General features: G+C 40.7%; 2 protein-coding genes across 2 annotated transcripts; one reads left to right on the forward strand and one right to left on the reverse strand.

Moving 5' to 3' along the window:
- Positions 1 to 2,345: 2,345 nt before the first annotated feature.
- LOC127444801 (coiled-coil domain-containing protein R3HCC1L-like) lies at positions 2,346 to 6,058 on the forward strand (the record flags this gene model as incomplete). The annotated part of the gene is made up of 6 exons (XM_051704343.1): positions 2,346 to 2,485; positions 2,615 to 2,685; positions 2,767 to 2,862; positions 3,351 to 3,491; positions 3,797 to 3,857; positions 3,946 to 6,058. Coding segments are annotated over 5 exons (501 nt in total), but the record flags the coding sequence as incomplete, so codon positions are not given.
- A 297-nt stretch (positions 6,059 to 6,355) lies between these two features.
- LOC127444503 (far upstream element-binding protein 2-like) lies at positions 6,356 to 18,024 on the reverse strand. Its single transcript, XM_051703879.1, has 18 exons — positions 17,794 to 18,024; positions 15,578 to 15,683; positions 15,439 to 15,492; positions 15,303 to 15,339; positions 15,073 to 15,131; positions 13,425 to 13,496; positions 13,229 to 13,286; positions 12,984 to 13,149; positions 12,798 to 12,896; positions 10,431 to 10,541; positions 10,227 to 10,329; positions 9,777 to 9,898; positions 9,184 to 9,483; positions 8,972 to 9,081; positions 7,966 to 8,039; positions 7,357 to 7,557; positions 7,021 to 7,202; positions 6,356 to 6,498 (listed from the first exon to the last, which is right to left on the reverse strand). The coding sequence occupies exons 1-18, from the start codon at positions 17,896 to 17,898 to the stop codon at positions 6,490 to 6,492; spliced, it is 1,968 nt and encodes a 655-aa protein (XP_051559839.1). The 5' UTR covers positions 17,899 to 18,024; the 3' UTR covers positions 6,356 to 6,489.
- Between the last annotated feature and the right edge of the window lie 37 nt (positions 18,025 to 18,061).

The following is an 18,061-nucleotide window of genomic DNA, read 5'->3' on the forward strand; positions in this document are numbered from 1 at the left end:
TCATTGACACACTTTCCCTAAAGCAGATCTCTATGGAGACAGAGGAAGCAGCCAAGCCAGAGGGAGGGTCCAAAACTTCTGCCCCATCCCGAACTAAAAAGCCCTCCATGGAGATCTACGTGCCCAAGAAACGGCTGACCGAGAAGATAGAGCCCAAACCCAGGCCCCGGTACACAGATAAGGCCCGGAAAAATAAGAACAAGAATGACAAAGTTGGTTTAACCCCCTCATTATAATAATACTAAACCTCATTACCCTGTTAAACCCACATTCGTTAACCTCTGCTGCACCCTACATAGTAAACCCTGAAATATCCCACACATCAACCACTCCATCCTCACTAAACCCATTAATGAGAATGTGTATATTGAGAGCATTAACAACAATACATTGTCATAATAAAATGTATAGTGTTCACTCGAAAATTATTTACTGTAATTCTGTCATCATTTACTTAATTAAAAAGTCTAAATATGCAATTTCTTTAGCATGTTTATTTATTTATTTATTTTTAAACCATATTTGTGGCACAAATTAACTATGGTGTTACTAAAGTAAAACTGTAGTAATCAGGGGGCCTGGGTAGCTCAGCGAGTATTGGCGTTGACTAATGCAAGTCACAAGTTCGAATCCAGGGCCTGCTGAGTGACTCCAGCCAGGTCTCCTAAGCAACCAAATTGGCCCGGTTGCTAGGGAGGGTAGAGTCATATGGGGTAACCTCCTCGTGGTTGAGATTAGTGGTTCTCGCTCTCAATGGGGCATGTGGTAAGTCGTGCGTGTCGCGGAGAGTAGCATGAGCCTCCACATGCTGTGAGTCTCTGCGGTGTCATGCACAACGAGCCATGTGATAAGATGCGCAGATTGACGGTCTCAGAAGTGGAGGCAACTGAGACTTGTCCTCCGCCACCTGGAGTAACTGCGCCACCACGAGGACCTACTAAAGTAGTGGGAATTGAGCATTCCAAATTGGGAGAAAAGGGGATTAAAAACTGTAGTAACCATGTTTTTCTTTTTTTTGGCAGAAAGATTATGATTTTTATTACCATAGTTTTGGTTGTCCTGTATAATTACTATAAATGTCATTGTTAAATTATGGTTACTCTAGTACCAAACAATGGTACATTTTGGGGTTATGATTTTACTGTTAATACCATAGTTGAACTATAGGTAATGTAGTGATAACCATGGTGAATTTTGTGGTTGTTATGGTTTTACTACAAATACCATAGTTCAGCTATGCTTACTGTAGTAAAACCATGGTTAATTTTCATAAGTCATGGATAAAGCTATTGCGACAGCTCAAAATGTATTGCGAAGGAACACAAAACTTATTGTAAGGGAACATAAACTGTTCCGAGGTAAAGCAAAACTTCTTGTGAAGGAACACACTGTTGCGACGGAATGCAAACTATTGCAAAGGAACACAAAACTTATTACAAAGGAACACAAACTGTTGCGAGGGAATGCAAAACTATTACGAAGGATCGCAAAACTTATTACGAAGGAACGCAAAACTATTACGAAGGAACGCAAACTGCTGCGAGGGAATGCAAAATTATTACAAAGGAATGCAAATTGTTGCGAGGGAATGCAAAACACATTGCAAAAGAGCAAAACCTATTGCGAAGGAGCAAAACTTATTGCGAAGGTACGCAAACTGTTGCGAGGGAATGCAAAACTATTGCGAAGGAACGCAAACTGTTGCGAGGGAATGCAAAACATACTTAAAAAGAGCAAAACTTATTGCGAAGGAACGCAAACTGTTGCGAGGGAATGCAAAACTATTACGAAGGATCGCAAACCGTTGCGAGGGAATGCAAAACTATTACGAAGGATCGCAAACTATTGTGAGGGAATGCAAAACATATTTTAAGGGAACGCAAACTATTTTGTGGAAATGTAGAACTTATTGCAAAGGGAATGCAAACTGTTGTGAGGGAACGCAAAACTTATTGCGATAGAACTTAAAACTGTTGCAAGGGAATGCAAAGTTTTTTTCAAGGGATTGCAAAACAGAAAATTAATTCCCTCCCTGTCCTCTAAGGGGCTCAATACAAATTAGATACGGATGCTCTGATAAAGAAAAATTCAATAAATAATAATAATTTATGTTCCAAGGATAAAATAAAGTCATATATGTTTGGAACGACATGGGGGTGAGTAAATGATTACAGAATATTCATTTTTGGGTGAACTTTCCCTTTAATAATGACATAATGCACTGATGTGTAAGATGTTTTTAGCCATTATTTGGGCTGTATACTCATGTTTGATGTCATTTGTCCGTCCTGTCACAGATGTCCCTGAAGGAAGGCCGCAAAAAGAGCTCCATACAGGAGGCGTGATTCGACTACTACAATTGGTCTCCTCAAGAAGAGGAAGAGGTGGAGCTTCGTGATGATGAGCTGTCACACATTGTGGAGATTTATGATTTCCCATCCGAGTTCAAAACGGAGGACTTGATAAGATCATTTAGCTCTTTTCAGTGCGTTAATCTGTAATCACGAATCGCACTGATTCAAGGTCATGTACAGAAATTAATTTGTCTTGTAAACTTGTGCTATTATTAAGTGTGTGTGTGTGTGTGTGTGTGTGTGTGTGTGTGTATTTTCAGGCAGAAGGGGTTTGATATTAAGTGGATTGATGATTCACACACTCTGGGTTTGTTCTCCAGTCCAATAGCAGGTTAGTTTGTTTTACGGATATTATGATGCTTGTAAGGTCTCTTCAGTTAAACACTTACTGTGTATCTATGTGTGTGTGCAGCTCGTGATGCTCTAAGGATGAAGAACCCCATGATAAAGATCAGGCCTCTCTCCAAATCATCAAATGCCACTAAAGCTAAAGCTCGCAGCTGCTCTGGTACTCCTCCTCGTTCTTTTACATTATTAGTGGTGTTTGCTGAAACCCTAATAGAGCGCAACAGTCCCATTCATTTTTTCCATAGTTGATTGTTAACGCAGATTTTAATCGATGTAGTTATTCTGCATTATTTCATCTTCATTCATTTATAAAAGTGAATTCTTGGTGAAGAACTACACTACCCATGATCCTGCTGAGAAAGATCATCCAATCAGAGAATTGCAGCAAACAATGTGCGCCAAAAAAGCTTTTGTTTCTAATCAAAGTTCGTGATGTTGTGATTCACCGCGGAGCTGATTGGTGTGTTTAATGGCTTGGCACTCTTTCTGAAGGATTTTATGAAATCCATAAGGACAAAAAAGTTGTGCTCTGTAGAGATTCGCTACATTGGCTGACTTTTTGAAACGTATTTGTTCAAACTCTTTAATTTTATTTTACTTGAACCTGATTCTATCTCTCATCAGACCTCTCTCTCTCGGTCTCTGTAGATTACTTGTTGCCGGCTAAAGAGCGTCCTCAGACGAGTGCAGCTTTGGCCCGTCGACTGGTCATTGGTGCTCTGGGTGTGAAGAGTAACCAGACCAGAGAAGAACGCGAGGCCGAGAGGAACAAACTACGGCAAGCAAAAGGTGAAAAATGAGCTCTTTTCACTCATTTTGATGTCTGATTTAAAATGCCATTCTAATTTGAGCATTTTCTGTTTCCAGCAGTTTTTTTGTCCCTACAGAAGACATTAAGAGATCATGCAGATTATTCATGGGGTTATTAATTGTTTATGTTGAATACATCACATAAAGCTCAAAGCTTTAAACCCCTTTATTGCTTTTAATTGAATTGCTACATAAAGAAATAGTTGTGATTCTGAAATTTGGGTTATATCTCAGAATAAGAAATGAAAGGTTTGATTTGATCTTTGTGTGTGTTTTCTCATCAGAGCAAAAGCGTTTGGCTGCCAAGCAGCGTGAAGACACCTGGGAGGGCTTGTGAAGATAAAGGTGAGTGTTTATATTCACTTTGAAGTACTTTATCATTTAAAGGTCACTTTAGGTCTAATCTAAACTTATCTCTTTTTGTCTGCTGTAGACTCTGTGTTGGTGGACTTAAAGGATTCAGAAACAATCAAAACGCCTGTGAGAAACGCCTCCCCCCACAGCAGGAGCTCAGTGGATCAGGACTACTGCTAAACACAACATGACGGACTGAACCAAAGCTGCAAGAAGGGGGAGTTCCTACACTCGCCAGCGGAAGTGTGAGAGAGCCACACAAACTTTACAGGGAGATTTTGCAATTTTATATATATTTTTTCTCTCTCTCTCTCTAGAGAGCTTTTCCCCCTCAAATTATTGTTTTCAGGTTTGGAAAAGATTATTTTAATGTTTTGGAGTATGCTTCTCTTTTTCTTGCCTGAAACACACTAAATTACACATTCAGTGTCACTACTACCCATCTGTGAGCAGTTTTTGGTTTAGTAAAGAGATATTAAGTCAACACTAGGAGTTGCTGATGATCCAGAGTTTGAACACATTGGAGAAGTCTGACTGGATGAATCTAATTTCTTCATCTTCATGAATTACTTAAAAAAAAATCCTTTGCTATTGTTTTTGTGTTTCATGGCAGTCAACTCTTATAAACCTTCAGTACATATTAGATTTTTCATGCTGTTTCCTAATTACCTTACAGGTGTAAATATTGTACTTTTAGCATTTATCACAAAAGCTTTCAAGTATTATGGTTTTTGTTCAGGTACCAAATCGACGGAAAGAAATACATGTACAATCATGGTTTGACTTTTGCAATAAGTTTGCATTCCCGGCAAGTCTTTGTCTTTTTCTTCAAAGTTGGTGCGCTAGAATTCCAGTAATCTGATTAAAAATGTTCAAATCTTTCTCTAGTTGATTCATGAAGGGTTGGGAACCGGTTCCATTTTGGAAGGAAAATAAAATTGTATTACCGTGTGGTTTAAGACTTTCGGTTCCATTAACTGTTCTTGAATGTGCATTTTCCCTCCGATAGGGACGGACGTCCGTTCTAAAATACTGTTTCACGAATCGAGATTCCTGAATTAATGGTCAATGAGTCGGTGCTTATGAATACAGCACGATCAGTGTAGGAGCTTCCTTTCAGTTCTATTAAAAAAAGAAGCTTAAAATCTTTATGCAAAGTTCGCCCTGGTTTTGTGATCATCCGTTACACTTTTCTAATACTTTTGTGTTAGGGGTTTCTTCAAATCACTGACCATAAATGTGAGCAATAGATCACATCAGTGCCCGCCCAGGAACGTATTTTACCCCCAATAATTTTTTGCATTGGCTTGTTATAAAATCCTCCATGGCCCAATGCAACCAGCTCCAAAGGGAGTCACAACATTACAAGCATTGCGAATGACATGATTAAATAAAACTATTGGTTTTAAGTTGTTGGTTCAAAGTATGGAAACAATATATTTTATGCTTACGACAAATATCCCGATATGTACATATAAGTTAGTTTAAGGGTGAAGAGATACCGACTTGGTTGTGTCATGGGAGTGGGCGGTCCCTTCTGAGCTAGTTTCACGGGCTTTGTTGGCTGTGGTTCTCTGATTGGTGAACCGTTCTCTGCTGGACCATAGATAATGTAGTTGTTCACCAGGAATTCTGCTATCAAACACAGACTGATGGCTTCAACGGAAGCATATACCACCCATGATCAACCTCAGTGCTCAAGGTAGGTCTGTCTAGAAAGATTTGAGAGTTATCATTGATAATTTGTCAATGGGATAAATCAGTGGGACTTTTACTTCAGGAACCAAGCTTGGCAAACACCACTAACAAGATTGTCAACAAACTTTCACACTGGACAGCGTTCATGTGATCTGATGAGAATTCTGTAACATTTTATTTAGCAGTTTTTAAAAACAAGCAGTAAAAAAAAAAGCATACGATTTATGTTTTATATATCACATCATGATTTCCGATGACTTGGGATGAAAAAGAAACATGTTTTCATAGAATGAGGAACAACACACACGCACACCACGAGTACCTGCACTCACATACACACAGGAAGTGAGCGAACGTGCACACGCACACAATCCAACCAAGTCTCGCTTGATATCACAAAAAAAAAAGACTAAATGAATTAAAATCAACAATGGGAATGTTCCAACTAAAAAAAAAAAAAAAGAAATTAAAAAAAAAAAAAATTAAAACAAAAAGGATAATAATACAAGGTTACTCATTGAGTTTCAAAACACAGTAGTTACAACACCTGAAGTTTTTCTCTAACGGACCATTTTCCTCAAAAAGATTCTTTTAAAATAAAATGTATGCAAAACAGGAAGTGCACGCTCATGTATAGAAGTTTCCCTGGAGATGAGTCACATTTGCATGAGGAAGAGGAAGGAGAGACGAAGCAGAGTTTGATTTTAGTCCATCAGTGTGTGTGTGTGTGTGTGTGTGGATCAAGCAGAAATACAGCGTTTTGTGATGCGTCACTGGGCTCCAGAGGAGTCACACAGCCTCCTGCTGGACACAGGAAGAGAAGAACAGGAAGAGCAGAAGAACTTCAGTCCTTTTCTCAGAGGAAAGCAAGAGGATGGAGGGAAGAAGCAGGACGTCCACTGATGATGGGTTAACCGACAGTCTTTCACTGAGCCTGAAACAGAGAAGTTATTTTGTCAGGTCATTGGTATAGCGTTTACTTTACACCTTATGTGCATTTGTGATTTGGCTGGCAATATACAGTATATTTAAGCAACATTATGAATATCACAATGATTTCAATGCATTTTAAAAATCAACCCATAAAGTTTCTGAAATACAGATTCGTTTTAAAATCCATGTCTCACAAATATGAGAGCATTAAAAACAGCGTTTAAATAGCGTTTCAGATTCAAAATGTATCACTTAAGTAACTTCTAATTATTAATAAAACAATAAATCATGCCCATGACCCATATGTGATTTCCAAGGAATTTTCCTACCGGAGCAATTTCAGTCTAGAATTCTTGAATTAAACCCTTTTAAATCAACTTCGAACCACCATCATTTGAACCAGATTTTGTTGCTGATCGGAAGAACAAACCCACACTGAGTTGTCGCACATTACGAATGGCTAAATGTGATATCATTTTGCTATATCGTCCAGCTCTAGTTCTTGTGCGCGATGTGCATGTACCTGTTGGCCCTGTGGCGCTGCTCCGGGCTGTCCGGGCGTCTGTCCCGTCTGGCCGTAATAAGCAGCCTGCTGTCTGTAGTATTCGGCCCACGCGGCGCTGTAATCAGTCTGTCCTGCTGCCGCAGTGGCTCCTGCGGCTTGAGCGCCCCCTGCAGCCGGAGCCGCACCTCCACCTGCTGCAGCTGATAACGAAAAAGACAAGGAGTGATGTTGTCATGATAAAATGTTGAATTTTCAGATTCTTGATATCAATTTTGGTGCAAAAGCAAAGATGCAATTAAACACAATAGTATAGTATCCCTAGTTCTGACACATTTCAAGCATAATATGTCTTACCCATCTTCTTGTAGTACTCCTCCCAGGCTTTAGTGTAGTCGGGCTGAGCGGCGCCCGGAGCAGCTTGATTCTGGTCTGCAATCGCGGGAGCAGCTGGTTGGGCCGCTGGGGTCTGTCCGGGCATAGCGGCACCTGCTGGCTGCTGGTAATACTGTGCGTAATAAGCCGCCCACGCTGCATTAGGATCCGCAGCTGCCTTACCTGAGAGAGAGAAATTCCCTTTTTACAAATCACAAGCACTCAATAAGAAGTGCGTAGTGTTTTGTCAAAAGGTCTTAACCGCTGCACAAAAATTACATGTGCCTCCATGTTCATTAGGTGCTATACTATTAAGGCTTTTAAAGAGCCCTTGAAGCACATGATGATGTCATCAATATTTTTGGTCCATTTTTTTTTTTTTTTTCAGAAGAAAAGTGATCATTTTATATTCATAAAATGTTTGTCAACTTTAGGTGAACATTTAGCATTTTGATGACCTCACATGGACTAATAGCCACAAAACTCCAATTTGGATTTCATGGCGTCTCGAGGATATGCCAGTTCTCATGCAAAAAGGATCTATTCCAAGAGGTTTCTAGGCGGTAAATAAATGTGCATGTTTTTACTCACTGGGATCATGTGGCTGCCACTGCTGATATGCGTTTCCCCAACCCTGAGGATACTGACCACCAGGAGGCCCTCCACTGCAGAGAGAGAGAGAGAGAGAGAGAGAGAGAGAGAGAGAGAGGATTGACTTGAAATTGTGTGTAATCAGAAACTGCAAGAGGAAATAATTCTTACAGGGTTCCCACCCTTTTTGACCAATGAAATACCATGACGTTTCCAGGAGAGGTAGACTGATATATCGGTTTTACCGATTAATCGGTGCCGATAGTTGTTTTTTGGAACTATTGGTTATCGGCAAAATCTATGCTAATAGTTTTTTTTTCTATTTCTTCCATGTTCCTCTGTTGCCGGCACTGGAGTTTACAGTTACAATGCAGTATGTCCGACAGTATAACAGCAGCCTCTAGAGGGGAAACAAGTCTTTTTCAAAATAAAAGTCCCCAGTGTGTTACAGGCTTGTTTATGGCTAAAAGTCCTGCGTAATTCACCAAATCGTCATTTTTTTTTTTTTCTTTCAGTTATTATTGGGATTTTGTCTGAATAAACTGAATCTGAGATTTTATTCATTTTGGACTATTGTAGTCTCTCTGTGCCTGTCATAGTAAGGCAAGAATAAGATTTATCTATGTTCGATTAATCGATTTTAAAAACCATCCACCGATTAATCGGTTTTCGGCTTTTTCCACCACCTTAATTATCGGTATTGGCAGAATGCACTATTTTCCAGTCATATGTTATTAAAGGAAACCAATTTTTCAAAATCTTTTCAACCACTTAACTGAAAACAATCTGCTCAAATGAAGGATTCGCTCACAAATCGGACATCACTGTGGCTTGCAAGCAAGATCTACTCTACACAATATTTCTATGTACTAAAATGTTTTAATTCACTACAGAAAATCCCAAGACTTCAAGGAGTTTCCAGGCCTGGAAAACACAATTTAAAAATTCCCTGACATTCCCCATGTTGTTTTTATGTTTATTTGTCATTAATGAATGTGGTACTGACTGTGGGGGCCCTCCAGGGGGTCCGGGCTGGTATGGGTTTGGGTTGTAGGGGCCCATCGGTCCACCGGGGCCTGGCCCACCTGGTCCGGGGCCAACAGGGCACAAGGGACCCTATGAAGAGAAGCAGACCAAATCAATCTAGTTTAATCAAGCAACCACCTTTATTAAAAAGGATCAAACGTACCATGTCTTTTTACCATATCATTATCGTACCTCGATCTTGTCCTCGATGAGCTGTTTGGCGTGGTCGATTTGTTGAGGTGACCCCCGAATGATAAAGAGTTTGAAGTTGGGGTCGCCGTTGGGTGGCGGCTGGCGCGAGATCTCCACAAACGCTCCGGTTTGCTGATTGATCGCCTTTACGTTCTCTCCTCCTCGGCCAATCACGAGGCCACATTTGTGAGCTGGGATGGAAAAGGTCATCTCACTGCCAGGAGGGCCCCAGTTGCCTGGACCACGCCCCCTGCCACGCCCACCCGGAGGCATACCTGTGCCAGGAGGCCCGGGAGGACCCTGAGAAACAGATACACAAAACATCTCAATATGAATTTAGTGACGCGAGACACCAGAATAGCATATTCATGACTATTCATAACACCAAGTCCAGAAAAGTGCCGACATGACGGCATCTGAAACACATTTCGATTAAACATCACACACACAGACAATTCTTTGGAACAATGTGCACAGGTGAATCATTCGCAGTAAGACCAGAAACATGTGTTAAGAATGTAAAAAGGGTCATTTTTATGTTGACATATTCTGAATTTTATATTTGGATTTATCTGGATCTCGTGATCACTCACCCCTCCGCCTTCCTCTCGCACTCTGATGCTCTGCAGAAGTTCATTGATAATACTGGCGGCATGTTCACAGCGATCGGGAGGTCCCATTACATGAGCGATCTTATCTGGACCAGTACCATCATCTACACGGAGAATGAGAGATTACTACTTTGACAAACTTTGATTTTGCTTGACAAAGCCTTGCCTGAAAGTTTAATGTCTATTCTGTCAATGCAAGTCCATGGGATCTCTGCGCAAATGGTAAGATCGATCAGTTAAAAAAAAAAAAAAAAAGATATGGCACACCAAGTCAGAACAGTCTGAAGGTCTGTGCCAAGTTTGGTGGATGTAGTTTGAAAGCTCTTGGAGGACTCAGTGATTTAATAACTTTGAACTCCGCTTAGGGATTTTGGAGAAAAACAGAAGTCAGGTTTTAGTTGAATAATTCAGGCTCTGAGAGCGCAAACTGACCTGGTTTAAACTGTATCCTCACACCGGCATCGTTCTGAATTTTCTTGATCATCTCTCCGCTTCGGCCAATCACAACGCCGACAGAGTGACGTGGCACCGGCACCTGTCCAATTAGAATGGGATTAATACATATTAATTTCCATACGGAGCGCATTTAAGCGTAATGTGTTTAAAGAGAAAGACAATTTAACCAGCTGCACAGACCTCGATTCCTCCACCACCACCTCCTCCACCCATATGAGAGCCATACTCGTTTCTGTCAAATCCAGAGTTATCCCTCTCTCGCAGAATTTCCTGCACCATTTCACGTGCTTGCTGGAGAGAAAGACAAACGATATGACCTCTTAATAAACTAAAAGAGAGAGAGAGACATGGCAAGGGTGTAACGGTTCAAATTTCTATAAAACTAAAGATTTTTCAATTAATCACAATCTTCATTTGAACGATCCTGATATAGATTTTGTTTTAAATCACAAAATTAATCTTGCACTCTGTGCCATGGGTGCTCATTACCAGTTGATCGTAACACAACCACTAGTTGATCTCGTTAACAGGCCAAGAGAGAGAAAGCACAAATAACGAGAATCTTAAAGAAACGGTTCACCCAAAAATGAAAATTCATCATTTACTCACCCACATGCCATCCCAGATGTGTGTGACTTACTTTCTTCTGCTGAACACAAATGAATATTTTTAGAAGAACATTTCTGTTGGTCCAGACAATGCAAGTAAATGGTGACCAGAACGTTGAAGCTCCAAAAAGGATATAAAAAGCAGCATAAAAGTAATCCATAAAACTCCAGTGGTTTAACAGATCAATATTTAAGTCCTTTTTACTATAAATCTCCACCTGTGACCAGCACCAACAAGTAGGTATCTGAATGCAAAAGTGAAAGTGTAGATTTTCAGTAAAAAAGGACTTAAATATTGATCTGTTTCTCACACACACCTATCATATCGCTTCTGAAGACATGGATTAAACCACTGGAGTTTTATGGATTACTTTTATGCTGCCTTTATGTGCTTTTTGAAGCTTCAAAGCTTCAATCACCATTCACTGGCATTGTATGGACCTACAGAGCTGAAATATTCTTTTAAAAATATTAATTTGTGTTCTGCAGAATAAAGAAAGTCATACACATCTGGGAGGGCATGAGGGGAGTAAATGATGAGAATTTTCATTTTTGGGTGAACTCTCTCTTTAAAGATCACTTTTTATTTTCTCATTCTGGTATTCGCACGCTGTTTGACAGACTGACAAGCGGCTTATGCGTTGCATGCTTTATATGCACGTGTGTTGCGGTAATGCGGATACGCGCCTAATCGATAAAGTAATAATAACATGCCTGTCTTGGTGAGATATTAAAGTAAACAGTCATTTACGTCTAAAGTAAAGAGCAGGACAAAACTCCTGTTGAAAACTTAAAGCACCGTTTTCTATTTTTTTTTTATCCCCTTTTCTCCCCAATTTGGCATGCCCAATTCCCAGTCCTCGTGGTGGCATAGTGACTCGCTGCAATCCGGGTGACAGAGGACGAATCTCAGTTGACTCCGCGTCTGAGACCGTCAATCCGTGCATCTTATCACGTGGCTTGTTGAGCGTGTTACATCCACGCACAACTCACCTCGTGCCCCACCGAGAGCAAGAACCACATTATAGCGACCACGAGGAGGTTACCCCATGTGACTCTACCCTCCCTAGCAACCGGGCCAATTTGGTTGCTTAGGAGACCTGACTGGAGTCACTCAGCACGCCCTGGATTCGAACTCGCGACTCCAGGGGTGATAGCCAGCGTCAATACTCACTGAGCTACTCAGGCCCCCAAAGCACTGTTTTCTTAATCTGGATCATTGTTCTTATTTGCTTACTGACTGTTTACCCATCTTGAATAATTACATCTTGAAGAAATTATTTTGTTGTGCTATCGAAAAATGGTATTGAGAACCGTCAAACTGCTTTTATACGCAAGCAACATGGACATGCAAGCAAAAAAGAACATTTCAGTAAATCCTTTAGATTTAAACATTTCCTACCAACAAATCTACTCAGTTTACACAATTCATACATCACTTGTATTACACACAACTAACTGATTTGGTTCCCTCAGCCGAGCCTGGTTTCTCCCAAGGTATTTTTCACCACTAACTAACATCTTATGGTCTTTTTCGTTCCGTGCCACAGTCGCCTTTGGCTTGCTCACTGGTGGCCTAAAGACAAAAACATTAAGGCATGGTTTTCAAAGAAGTTTTTTATTAAACTGCTCAATGGGGATTTTTAAGACATTACAGACTCTACAGTATGATTTTCTGTGAAGCTGCTTTAAAACTGTGTGTATTGTGATGTGCATCATGACATAACTGAAACACCCAAATTAATCTGAATCAAATCGTAATCCGAATCGAAAGCTTGTGAATCGGAATCGAATCTGGAAATCCGTATCGGTAACCAGCCCTTGTTTTGTTTGCATTATGGTTTTGGTTTGGCCCCTGTTAGGGGTGCACATGATAGATTCATTTGACACAGATAATGATACCTGATACTTAAAGCATCTGATGCAAAACCGCTCTTACCTGCACTTTGTAGGGATCTCCTATGATGCGCAATGGTTTGTCCATGTTCGGGCCCTGAGAAGCGTCCTGAATCAAAATCATCTTCACACCAGCTCGCTCCTGAAACGCACACGTTAGTTAAAGCAAAGAGGTTCGGACAACATATTCTTCACTTAAAGAAACCGTCTCCACACACACAAAATCTACCTGCAGCTGCTTAATAGTTTCTCCTCCTTTGCCGATGATGAGTCCCGCTTTTCCAGCCGGAATGATCATTTCCTGCATGTGGCCGCTGCCGTTGGTCGACTCGTGGAAGGATGGGGGTGCACCCCGCCCCCGAGACACAATATCATCCAATAGCATTTTGGCCTTCCTGCGTGGAGAGGTCAAAGTTCAAACCTCGAACACACAGATTGACAGTGAAGTTATGCGAGTCATAAGAACAAACGTACTGGATGGATTCAGGAGAGCCGGTGAGAGACACACTCCTGTCTGGAAGACCGCCACTGTCTGAACACACACACACACACAAACATCAAGTCCCATCATACCCAATACACGTAAACATGCTGCTATGAGAGCAAAACAAAAGAATTCAACATACCTAGTCTCTAATGTATTGAGTCATATAGTTTGCATTCGACTCACCTGGAGCGATCTGAACTTTACAGCCCGACTCTTGCTGGATCTTACTGATCTGTTCTCCACCCCGACCAATAACTACAGAAAGATACATTTATTAATACATTTATATACAACAAAAAAAGTAAATCACTCAACTATAGTTATTAATAGATGGATGAATCTCACAAAGAACGTGTCTTATTGGGTCTTATATTTCACCATAAAATCCACAGAAAAAACTAACATTTTATATTGCATCAAATATAAAGCCTACTTTTAATACCATTAATATTTTTGCACTGTCACACTGTTTTCATTACTGTAATGCACCCAGATGCTTTATTACTAGGAGTTTTAGTCACTCACTCTTCTCAATAGTGAATCTCATTAGATTCAAATTGTTGTAATACAGTAATAAAAACCATCCTGTACCATTTTATTTAAATCACTATTAATTATAAAAGTACAACAAATTCTACCATGATGTATAAATACTTAAACTGAAACCTGAAAATTTTTTTGCATAATGTTAATGAGAAATATATATATATATATATATATAACAAAGGTCATGAAAACAATGTCAGAGTGGATAGATGGATATAATATAAATGAATACATTTAACTGGTTTTCAGTGATTTGTCAACTTAAATGTAGTTTGAAACTTAAACGTAAGATTTTTTTGCTCCATTGGTAGGAAAGTTCCTTATTATGGTGTCATGATTAATTGCATTATTTTTTATAGAATTAATCACACTGAATTATCATGTTAAATTGACAGCTGTCAATCAATTAAAATTTGTACTAGAATTACAATGTGCCAATTAATCAATTACAAAATGTGCCGATTATTTAATCGAATTAATCACAACAAATTCCGTATCAATAATGACTGAGAAAGGTCCCAAATAAAAAGTTCTTTTATAATAATTAAAATAAATGTAATGTATTTGAATGATCTGAATTGTAATATTTATTATATCATATGCAAACGTCAAAATACCGTTTGCTTTTATTTCAGTTATATTAAATATAACCCTGTAATTGCACTACTTCCCTCTGCACTATTTTTAACTGCTGGTTTGTGTACTCATGCTCAAGGTGTGTTTTTCGCATGCTGTGTCAAGTTAAACGTATTTTGAAACTTGCGCCTTGAGAACCCGGAATTCTGCTGTGCTCGGTCGAGCTGGAGCGCTGACTGCCCCCTACTGCCACAAACTTGTAAAAACATCAAGGTGGTACATCATGAGGGGCCTGGGCAGCTCAGCAAGTAAAGATGCTGACTACCACCTCTGGAGTCGTGAGTTTGAATCCAGGGTGTGCTGAGTGACTCCAGCCAGGTCTCCTAAGCAACCAAATTGGCCCGGTTGCTAGGGAGGGTAGAGTCACATGGGGGGTAACCTCCCTGTGGTCGCGATTAGTGGTTCTCGCTCTCACTGTGGCATGTGGTAAGTTGTGCGTGTATCGCGGAGAGTAGCATGAGTCTCCACATGCTGTGAGTCTCCGCGGTGTCATGCACAGCGAGCCACGTGATAAGATGCGTGGATTGACGGTCTCAGAAGCAGAGTTTTGGGACGAAATGTAATCAAGACACACTGTTGACAGGTTTCATGAGATTCACGCTTTACAAATTCAGTATGGAACAGTGCATGATGGGTAGCGTGAACTTACTGAGGCCAACCATTCCATCAGGCACTCTGTAGTCTTCTGTGACAGTGGAGGGACGGATACTGCACAAGCATAAACAATTAATGTGACCGTCAACATCAGCAACTGAAAACTTCAGCATTAAAACCTCATTTAATAATAAGTTTAATACTTAAGGTTTGGGGTTTATTCAGATCACTAATCCCCAAGTAAGTGACGACACACACCAGTAATGAAAAGGACAGTAGTCTTACCTCTGCTGTGAAAGGGCAGCCAGCTGAGCTCCAATAGCTGCGGATGAGACATGTATAAAATCATTGCTCTAAAAATACACACACATTTGCTTTGATTCATGATGTGTGTGAGTGTGAAGAAACTAAAAACACATACACAGGGCAGCAGCGTTGTCCCTGTCCGACGCCATCTTTTTACTCTCTGGTTGATCTGATGGGGAAAAACACAAAACCAGCTCACAACTAGCTCAAAGAGAATCAGACAGATCCAGTTCATATCTCAAGTTCTGCTGTACCTCCATCCTCCAGTGATCGTTTCTGTGCTGAGAAGGGGTAACCCTCCGCACCTCCGTTATTGCTCATGGGGGGACCCGAAACATCGCCACCGATCTTCGCTGCAATCTAGAAAACAGACAAAAATAAACGTATGATTGCTGGGAGACACAAGATAACATAAGCAAAACGGAAAGAAAACCTTGAGCTAAATAAAAACCATGAGATTAAAGCAATATTTAGCTAATTAAATATTTTACAGAAGAGCTAAACTAGAAAACCTTTTAAGCACTATTTTGTTTTTCTCCCCAATTTGGAATACCCAATTCCCAATGTGCTCTAAGTCCTCATGGTGGTGTAGTGACTCGCCTCAATCCGGGTGTCGGAGGATGAATCTCAGTTGCCTCCACATCTAAGACCGGCAATCTGCGCATCTTATCACGTGGCTTGTTGAGCGCGTTACCGCGGAGACATAGCGCATGTGGAGGCTTCACGCTATTCTCTGCGGCATCCACGCACAACTCACCACGTGCCCCACCGAGAGCGAGAACCACATTATAGTGACCACGAGGAGGTTACCCCATGTGACTCTACCTTCCCTAGCAACCGGGCCAATTTGGTAGCTTAGGAGACCTGGCTGGAGTCACTCAGCATGCCCTGGGATTCGAACTCGTGACTCCAGGGGTGATAGTCAGCGTCTTTACTAAAAGCAACGGAAAGCAAACTTCAAAACCTTGATATTTCCAGGTTTTCCATGACTGTGGAAACCTGGTAAGTCGAGTTTCAAAATCAACATTCTTTTAATGTACAGTAGAGGTAGACCGATATATCGGTTTTACCGAATATTTGGTGCCGATAGTTGCCTTGTAAAGGTGTGAAACCAGAAACTGCAAGAGGAAATTCTTGCTTTTTGACCCATGAACATTTCCAGTAGAGGTAGAAAAAGGTAGATGTTGAATGATATATTGTTTTTACCGATTTATCGGTGCCGATATTTACATTTTGGAGCTTTCAGTTAACTGCAAAAATCTAGGCAGAAAGTTTTTTTTTAAATTCCTCCATGTTCCTCTGTCGCCGGAGGATTCTACAGTATAACAGCGGCCTCTAAAGGTGAAATAACAACAATCACTGACACCTCGTGGGGATTTGCTGCATCTAAATCTTTCATCATTGAGCTGGTGAATAAATGCTATAAAAAGCTTAATTTGGTAAATACTTAAATATAGAGCATTGTGACAGAGACTTTCACAATACGAGTCCTGAAATGTGTATCCCGGCTTGTTTATAGTTAAAAGTCCTGCGTTATTCACCAAATCTTCCATTTTATCCCCCCGATTATTATTGGGTTTTTTGGTTGCGCAATAGACCGCATCTGGAATTACGTTCATTTTGGACCCTTGACACCTCTGTCTGTGCCCGTCATAGTAAGAAACATCTATTTTTATCTATTTTTTTTACATTGTAAAAATCGATTAATCGGCTATCTGCCTATTCGGCAAAATTCACTATCAGCCGACCTCTAGAGTACACTAATAAAAAACAAAAAAAAGGTGCATGAACCACTGTAATACTGTCTTTTATGGGACATGAGCCATCAAAGTCCCATATTATTCTTTAAAATACCTTGGAGTACCATATAAATAAATAGTGCATGAGAATGGTAATTATAAGCAGCATGGTATTTTAATCAGATGCATCCACTGTACCATGGCACCTCAATATTTTACTGTACAAGTTGTTAAAAACTATTACTTCCCCTAAACAAGTCCCCTAGTACTAAGCTGTATGTACTACAAAATGACCACGGTTTTGGACCTGTAACATGGTACTCCAACAAGAAAACTACCATAGTAAAGCCATGTTTGTCATAATGCACAGTGGAAATACTATTGTACATACATGTTATTATAGCTGGCTACATGAATTTGAATGCTAAAATACTATGGTACTACCATCTGTTACCATGCCCACAGTATCGCCACGATACTATTATATTAACTGTAGTACCAAGATATGTTTAGGTACTTTGGAGTACCATGTAAACATCATGGTGGTATAAATCAAAGCACTGTTATATTACTACCGTTTTACCATAGTATCATTAGAGTGATTTCTGCACGACTAACTAGTTCTCAGATGTTATTATTATCGATCTCCGCTCACGCTATGCGATCATTGTCCCGCACGCCGGGTAATGTGCTAGCGGGCCGCGCTCAGTCCCGCACTGCGGTTCACTCACCTGCCGGGCACGCTGCACCGCGTCAGCGAACGCGTCTTTCTTGATTCCACCGGCTCCGAGAGCCGCTCCGGCCCCGGACGGCGGCACCGCGTTATACTCAGACATACTGTCCGTGCGGAGATGTGAGGCGAGCAGGATGCGGCGGCGAGTCTAGGCCGGGCGGAGGTGCGCAGAAGCGGGAAGACGAGCGACACAAACGCATGGGAGGGACAAAAGATCTTCGGGGAGCTGAGGGACGTCTCCTATAGGCGTTCTTAACAATGGACTG

Source organism: Myxocyprinus asiaticus, chromosome 8, assembly GCF_019703515.2.
Source record: "Myxocyprinus asiaticus isolate MX2 ecotype Aquarium Trade chromosome 8, UBuf_Myxa_2, whole genome shotgun sequence".
In the NCBI taxonomy this organism is placed as follows: Eukaryota; Metazoa; Chordata; class Actinopteri; order Cypriniformes; family Catostomidae; genus Myxocyprinus; species Myxocyprinus asiaticus.